General features: G+C 38.9%; 1 protein-coding gene across 1 annotated transcript; it reads right to left on the bottom strand.

The window, feature by feature from the left end:
• Positions 1-958: 958 nt before the first annotated feature.
• LOC148009341 (cadmium/zinc-transporting ATPase HMA2-like) lies at positions 959-3,422 on the bottom strand. Its single transcript, XM_087673538.1, has 7 exons — positions 3,288-3,422; positions 2,280-2,533; positions 1,938-2,143; positions 1,797-1,820; positions 1,681-1,706; positions 1,487-1,555; positions 959-1,348 (listed from the first exon to the last, which is right to left on the bottom strand). Exons 1-7 carry the CDS (start codon positions 3,420-3,422, stop codon positions 959-961), a joined length of 1,104 nt encoding a protein of 367 aa, XP_087529664.1.
• Positions 3,423-8,700: the final 5,278 nt, after the last annotated feature.

Genomic DNA, 8,700 nt, shown 5'->3' with positions numbered 1-8,700 from the left:
GAACTTTGATATTTGATCGTTATGCTACAGAGCAGAATCACATGGATGAAATCAATTATAGAGGAATGGAACACTTAGCTTTTATAAGTCCTAGTGGTCTCTCTAGGCGACGTCAGGTGGGTCATCCGTTGGGCTTCTAGCGCCACATGGCTGTGTACCTCCATCTACGATGCAGAAGATCTCGAATTACCAGAAGGTATAATCATCTACAAATGGCATGTATCCGGAAATAAACTGATTGGTTTCTCGGAGCAACAGTAGGTAGAGCATAAATAGTCTTCCATGGAGCCAACTATTTTGGTTTTAACACCATAGTAGTTATTGCACAAGTTGATTGCTTGATATGTGCAAGCATGATTGCCACCATCACTGCCACAGCTACTAGCTATGGATGAGGGAGGCGAGAGGTGAAACAAAATTGTAGTAGCTGGTTCAAGGTAGGAATATCGATGCCCAGCACTTGTTGTAGCTAGTCCTTCACACAAACTACTTAAATGATCTTCTACACAGCCTTTTGTACAAATATCTTTATGGCATGCTCTTCTCCTTACTTTCTTAAGGCATGGATTGGAATCCTTACAAAAGTTGATGTTGGTGCAGCCTGAGTTGGATCCAGCACAGTGCTTCTGTCTAGCAATGTGATGATGGTGATCATGATGCAAGCTCTTGAGGTCCTCTTCTTGATCTGTAGGTCCCTTCGATGTGCAGCATTCAAGGTCAAATTCATCCAAGTTGGCTGAGCTGCAGCAGAACATTGGGTGTCCAAAGATGTTCCTCTTTGAATGACCAACATCATATGATTGCAATAGCTTGTGATGGTGGCTGTGATCATGCCTCTGGTGCAGATGATCATGACAATGTTTATGTCCACTGTGATGGTGATCATGATTATATTGACCTGTATTGCAAGAGCCATTAGCTCTAGTCTGTCTGCCTAGCAATAACATGCTATTGAAGATCACAAGTAGGCAAGTGCCCACATCAGCACAACAACAGCACCCCATAGGGATGCATATCCAGCTGGCGCAAGCACAATAACTAGCAGCTTGACTATGACTGACAGGAATATGTTTTGCTGGATCTTTTTTCGTGATTTGCGTGCTAACTCCACAGCATGTGCAAGGTTCTTAAGATTATTGGTCATGAGAGCAACATCTGCAGTCTCCATGACCACAGCTGAACCAACAGCACCCATGGCAATGCCAACATCAGCTCCTGCTAAACCAGGTGCATCATTTATGCCATCTCCCACCATGCTAATCAATCCCTTTTTCTTGAGTTGCCTAAGCACACTCACCTTTTCTTCAAGAAGTAGTTGGGCATGCAGTTCGACAGAATTGGTGCCGAACTACATGTTAACCAAATTAATCAGATGATCATAGTGATTTTGCTGATTAGTATTTATCTGAGCATATATATAATAGATATCAAGAGATGCCTAGTAAATTGTATCGTAGGTGAGCTAAAAATGTCAAATGATCATCACCTTCATGTTTATAGCATTTACTACAGTTAGACTATCTCCGGTAAGCATGACAATGTGGAGGCCCAACCTCTGCACATATCTCCCAGTTATCCCTCTTTGATTAGAATAGATCGGAAGAAAATTTTTAGTTCTCATTAGGTAATGACACAATCAGAAATTTAGAGTGGGTAAATGATTAGAAATAAATTTCTCACCTTTATGTTATGCACAACTTCAAGTGCTTCAGTGCGAAGCTAATCACCAGCACATAAAATCCCTTCCAGTTTTTTGTTCACACCTATCCAACAAATTGTCCATCCTTGACTCTTACAGGTTTCTATGGTCTCTTCTATGTCTGCAAATAGTACAAACCAAAATGTTACATTACATATAACAACAAACAAATGAAGAAACATGCTTATAGATGTACTCTCGCCTCTACCAAATGGCCCTGTTCTATATCCATACATACCGTGATCACTCCATTGAAACCGGTTTCCTAGTCTCTCATTACTAATGTGTATTTGGTGGCCATCAAGCACACCACTAACGCCTTCCCCATCTATAATTGTGAAGCCCTCAACATGACCTGAAGGCTCAATTCCATATTGCAGCTTTGCATATGAAACCAGGGCTGAGGCCATTGGGTGGCTTGATTTGCTCTCGACACATGACATCCTGTAACAAGTATTTGGGTGTTTTGAATTAATGAGGGAAAATCAGAGAGACGAGTTTTGCAATTTTCCGTTCTAATCTAGTTTCAACAGGTGCAAGGTACTGACTTGTTAGCCATAACTAATTATTTTCCCAGTACAGGAGCCTGTGTAAGTCTGTGTTATTGTTGATGGGCAGCACCTCTACCACTTGGAATTGTCCCTTTGTCAAAGTCCAGTACAGGAGCCTGTGTAAGTTTGTGTTATTGTTGATGGGTAGCACCTCTACCACTTGGAATTGTCCCTTTGTCAAAGTCTCTGTTTTGTCGAAGGCCATAACCTTAAGCTTCCCAAGAACCTCTAGAGAGCTTCCACTTTTCACAAGAAACCCCATTTGAGCGCATAAGCCCCTGATCTGTATTGTCATGGAATTTGGGTTCATCGATGAGACTTGATTAGTATCAGATTATAGCCTAAAGATCGATTATCAGGCTTTAACCTAAGTGATTGGAATTAGAGCTCATAGATGATTGATGTCAGCGCAGGTCCCATGGCGTGTCAATTGTAGGAGCTAAAGCTCAGTGAACACCTTGACCTCTTGAATAGCAAGTAGGTCCAGCTTCCACAATCTGAGGAGTCTCATGCATACATCCTTCTTGGGTTCACAGCCCAACCCTCTAACATCCCATGTTACCATTGTGACCTTGGACATTGCAGCTTCACTCATAAATCTGAATCTCAGCACTCTCCCCATGGTTCTCATCGAGAACGACATACCAGTTTCTATCAATCAGTGGCTTCTGGGAGAGTTTTTGAGTGATACCTTCTTCCTGTTCTTGCCTTTGGCTTTGTTTGCTAGATGCACATTCTCTTTGTATGCTTCTTCAATCTTTTGATTAATTGTACCCCCTCCATGCGCCGCTCGGGCCTTCTTCTGCTCCTCTTGGACTAGAGCATGATCCTAATGTTTGCCATTCCCCTCCTCCTTCTCACCTCTCGGGTCCTTTTTTTGCATGGCTTGCATATCTGGTTTTTTCTTGTCATCCAATGGGGTAGACTCTATGGACTAGATAAAGCAGCTTGCCCAAAAAGAACATGTAAATACCACAGCTAGAGTGAGTAGCATATCTTTGCTTGAGAGAGAATAGAACAAGTGTTTTGAGAACCACCTTATCCTTACTGAGCTCTCCACCCTTCTTGCTTTGGTTGAAAGCCTTCTGGTCAGCTGATCGCAGTGAGCTAATTTTGATCGGATCACCAAAATCAGCGGTATAGTAGTAGCAGCGCCATGCCCAGCCTGCCATTCTTCGAAGCCATGGATGCTCCTCCTCTTGGACTAGGGCATGATCCTAATGTTTGCCATTCCCCTCCTCCTTCTTGCCTGTCGGGTCCTTTTTTTTCATGGCTTGCACATCTGGTTTTTTTCTTGTCATCCAGTGGGCTAGACTCTATGGACTAGATAAAGTGGCTTTCCCAAAAAGAACATGTAAATACCACAGCTAGAGTTCGCAGCATACCTTTGTTTGAGAGAGAACGGAACAAGTGTTTTGAGAACCACCTTATTCTTACTGAGCTCACCCTTCTTGCTTTGGTTGAAAGCCTTCTGGTCAGCTGATCGATCGCAGTGAGCTTTTGATCAAATCACCAAAATCAGCAATATAGCAGTAGCAGCGCCGTGCCTGGCCTGCCATTCTTCGAAGCCATGGATGCTCTGTGCGGTGGCTGCTCTGCTGTGCGGCTACCCGCTGTAATTCCTGATGCGGATTATGGGTTAATTATAATGCCTAGTCAGTCCCAGTCTTCTGGCAGTAGTACTACACTGACTACAGTGTGCATGTGAAGACATCATGCATGAGAGCTAGCCACGTGTCTATTACATCATGAATCATGCTTAGGACATACCTCTCCTTCTTTATTGCAACTATCTTGAGGTCTCCAACAATGTTTAGGACATACCTCTCCTCCTTTATTTCCCTCAAGTAGCTCTAGTGATTCCTCTATGATAACCACAAAGTATGTTGCTCTAGAGCCCCACTTGGACTCTTCATCACAAGAAAGAGCAAGCTTACACCTAGCTGCAAGCCGTTAGTCTTCCTCACTCTTCCTATTCTTTTGTTTTCCCTCATTTTTCCTCGACTTTCCAATCCCTTATCTTGGCCTCATACCCACTTACGTGCTCATCAACTAATGCCAATGTTTACAAAATTTGACCCCGTCACTTTAAGGAAGTGTTTAGGAAAGATTTCTTCTTTTTAATTGTTTTTAATAGTTTTTAAGCAAGTGTTTGGGAAAGATTCCTTCTTTTTAATTGTTTTTAATTGTTTTTAAGGAAGTTTTTGAGAATAACAAAATAGTATAGACTATGATATCAACTACAAAGTATGGTTTTAAATGCAGCTCTATTGCTAAACTAGTATAGAGTACGATATTAACTACGCAACTAAAATATGTTATTAACATAAACTATGTTATGGGCAATTTTTTTGCAGTATTGGAGTTTTTAATTGTGGAGTTCATAATTTCAATAAGATTGAAGATACTCAAGGGATGTCTTCTTCTACAAGCACATTAAGAAAATGCACATGTAACTATAAGTGTGCACATAGTACTGAAGGTTGGCAATTAGTGAATCGTAGTACTTATTTTAGACATGCTAAAAATGACATGCTTGGGATTATGCATTCTTCTCTAGAAAGATCACATCCTAGTGAACCAAGGGACTCAAATGTGCAAGGAGATCATCTTGAGAACCGAAGGCACGAAGAATCATCTCTAATGCATGGTGAAACTAACATAGATGAATTAAATAGACGACGTAGGTGGTGTGATTGCCTTGCATATTGTAATGGTGGGAGGAGTGTTGGTCCATAAACTTTTATTAGGCACCAGGAGTTGAAGGCCAAATATGATGCACTAAGTATGCAAATTGGTCTTACTCCTTCTAATGAAAGGCAACATGAACAAGGCAATGATCAAACTATCAATACTTCTATAAGTTCCCCCTTTAGTCATGACAACAACTCAATTAACCATGTTGAGTCTCCTCAAATAGATCCTTCTATAGACAATCACATATCTATTACTGGGCCATCATTATATCAATAAACTATACAAAAAATAATTGAGTTTCAAGCTCTTTGGGATGAGAACCAAATATCAATTAATGCACAAGAGAAGATGCTCCAATTATTATTTGTAGACATGGGAAATCCAAGGGCTAAGGCTCAAAGAGTTGAAGAGTGCAAGCCAAGTTTAAGTAAGCTATTAGTACAACTACCTGATACATGGGATGGAAAACTTGATGGAGTGAGAGTCCCGACATCTTGGGAGCAACTTGACTCTATGTATCATGGTCTTGGCATGGTCCAACCTGAGCGCTATAGGTTTTGCATGGGAAGTAAAAACAATGATTATGAAATTGAACTTCTTACACCTAGTAAAGAAGATTCTAATGCCAAAGATGTAGTCTTGTGTTCTTGCAAACAAAATATGCCAAAAAGAATACTAAAGCGTGATTGTATTGAATGTTGTGAAAAGTGTAAAAAATGCAATAAACCAAGGAGAGAAATGTTAGCTATTGATTATTTACCTCTAAAGAAACAATTAGATCTTTTAGTGTGATCTAGGACACTTTGTCATGATTTCCTAAGCATGTGGCATCATAAAACAAGATGGTTAGGGAAAGATATCCATATGCAACTAGAATTTATAAACGAGTTTTGGGATGGAACAAAGTGTCGTGAGTATCAAGATTTTTGGAATCCTGATGCTGAGTATGAGATGGTTGTTGCGTGCAACAACCCTACATGTGGGAAAGTATATACAACTTTTCCAAGGTCTTGTTTTTCAATAGTTCTAGAACAAGGTTTTGACCAAGAGATGCAAGAGTATAATTTTGCTTGTAAAAAATGTCGACATCTCAACAAATGTAGAAAGAAAATGTGTAGAGATAATCCTCGGAACTTGTCACTTCTTTTACATTGGGATGGCTTCCAAGCCTCTCGTACCACTCAAAAGGACTGTGGTGTGGTTGAAATTAAGGTCCTTAATGGTGGGAAGGGTTCCATATTAGGCATTACTCCTGTTTTATTCATACCTTTTAGTTGCTCTAAATTTATTCATAATACTCCTGATGGTGGGCAATTCTTTTGTCGTAGAGACAAAGCCCAAGCTACTCTTGATACTAGCAATCCCTCATTCCAAGGATGTCACCTTTACGATGGTAGTCGATATCAAGCAAGATATCCTCCAACCCAACGGTCCATAGGTGAAATGATTGATGCCTTATCAAGTTCAAAGAGGGCATCCACACAAGCTGAAAATGATGGAAAACTAAAGCTTGCAGGATTATCTGGAGAGTCTATTCTATGGAAACTATATGATTTGTATGGTTTTAACTTGTCAATAGACTTGGCATATGATGCGATATTGCATGTGTTATCTCTAAATATATTTTAAAAATACATACAAGTACTCATGAGAGTCATGTCCAATGAAAAGAAAAAGATGATAGATTTTTGTTGTGAAAATGCTTATAAGCTCTCTCCACCCTCTATTCGTCATGGAAGGTGGCCTCGTAATCCAAGTAAGTACAATGAAAGCTTTAAGGCCGAAGAGAACCAAAAGTTCATCCAATGGTGCTTACCATATATTTTAGGTATAGTTGATGAGATACCAAAGTCAATTTTTGACCTAGGTTTGTTGCTCATAGATATTGCACATGCCTTCTATAGTTATAGTCGATGTATTGGTTGGTCAAAAGAATGTTTAGGTGTTGTACGTACTTTGTTTTCTGCTTGGAGAGTTCGAAAGGAAGAAGCCTTTGGTGCTACTTCTTCTCCCTTAGAACACATTCCAGGAAATGGAGAACTACTAGATGACATATTGAGACATGGATCGCATGATGTGTATTATTGGTGTTGTGACTTTGAGCGAATGGTAGCATTATATATAGCGGTAAAGACTAATAATCGCTTTAACGAAATATCTTATGTAAATTATTATAAGACAACATTCTTCACTTCAATATTTAAGTTATTAGAAATGGAAGTAGATGGGCTTTTGCCACATGAAAGAATGCTTATCCAAGTACATGCTTGTCTTGTTTTACCTGATGGTTATGCTTTCACTGATTATTAGACACCGTGTTGTTATTCATTTCATGAGAATGGCATTGTGGAGGTTTCTTTAATTGAGAAGGCAAAGGAGATGTGGAAACTTTTTGAAAGAGATGATTCCCAATATCCTTGTAACATAATGATGCGTGAAAAAGGCATTTTAATCACAAAAAGAGAAGAGAACGTAGGCCCCTTTCATCAGAAGAACAAAAATATATTGCGCAATGTCTTGGTCTTCAAGAGAATGCACTAGTAGGACATCAGCTAGTTACCACATATAGAAGAATTATTTATAATGGAGAAATATACAAGATCGTAGATGACGTCGTAGTAAAAACTGATGATTTTTGTAGTACGTTAGAAAGTATAGGTCATTGGAAAGCAAGACTCACTAATTTTTTTTCCATTCAATGGGATCAAGAGTATTACACATTTTTTAGTGGAGAATATTTACAAGCAATGCATAACTGTAAAAGAAAATGAAGAATGCTTATAGATCCAATCATGAGAATGAGTGTACTACAAACTCAACGACTTCCATTTACATGCGATTGCATAAGACCATTGAGTTCTTTATTGCATAAGTTTGTTCCTTTACCTTTACATAATAGACTTGTTGCATATGAAATAAAATATCTAATTCAAAGAACAAGATTATTACAAATAGGGGCAGTTGGTTGTATACCTCCTTAGTTGGAAAAATATGATATTGTGTTGGCAAGAAAACATGATGATATGGATGGGGAGTACATTCATGCAATGATAAGAGAGGTAAATTATGAAGAAAAAATGTGAAAATTGTCATGGTTGAAGTGTGATCATAATAGAAGTACATGGAGAATTGATATTGATGAAGATATTTGGAGGGATTGGAACTTGTGTAGCATGGTAATGCCAAACTTTGAAGTTACAAAGAGAAGGAGAGTGACATTATCAATTGGAGAGTCTATAGATGTTCCAATAGTGTGGAGATCACGTGATGTAACTTAACTGCTTTAGAGAGAGAGTGTGTGTGTGTGTTGCATTCTTGGAGATCCAAATGGGTGCTAGTAGCATTGGTCATAATGGACATCATTATCTGATCGCCATCCCATTGTGTATATCATAATGCTTTATCTATGGATGTTTGAATATTAGGACGGTATCTCGTGGATATAGCTCATGTTGTGTCTCATGTATAGGTAGTTGGACCTTTGTGTATATGTGTGTATGTGTGCATGTGTGATTATTAAAGAATGAGAAAATTTCTTGCTTGAAGAAGATTAATGTATGGATATAATCTCTTGTTTGAGGAATACTAGCATATAAAGTTGTAAATTTGATTTTAGCTTATATCTTGTTTGATTTTAGCTTGTCTCATGGTTTGTATAGTTGTATATTGTATTGTTGCACGGTGTTTTTCTTTAAAAATTAAAAGCCCATTAAAATCATTGAGGGAGAGAGAAAAAGAGAGTGCGATCATTGT

Source organism: Lygodium microphyllum, unplaced genomic scaffold (genome assembly GCF_053477565.2).
Source record: "Lygodium microphyllum isolate KBCC unplaced genomic scaffold, Lygodium_microphyllum_v1.1.10 scaffold_31, whole genome shotgun sequence".
Classification (NCBI taxonomy): Eukaryota; Viridiplantae; Streptophyta; class Polypodiopsida; order Schizaeales; family Lygodiaceae; genus Lygodium; species Lygodium microphyllum.
This window is presented reverse-complemented; position numbering and strand designations above follow the sequence as displayed.

What these genes read in the sequence shown, in the direction of transcription:
- LOC148009341 (XM_087673538.1), bottom strand. Translation starts at nt 3,422, where the DNA reads ATGGCAGGCTGGGCATGGCGCTGCTACTACTATACCGCTGATTTTGGT. An exon ending in ACAGACTTACACAGGCTCCT is followed by an intron (nt 2,144 to 2,279) that starts GTACTGGGAAAA and finishes TACTTGTTACAG; the next exon opens with GATGTCATGTGTCGAGAGCA. An exon ending in AAGTTGTGCATAACATAAAG is followed by an intron (nt 1,556 to 1,680) that starts GTGAGAAATTTA and finishes AGATATGTGCAG; the next exon opens with AGGTTGGGCCTCCACATTGT.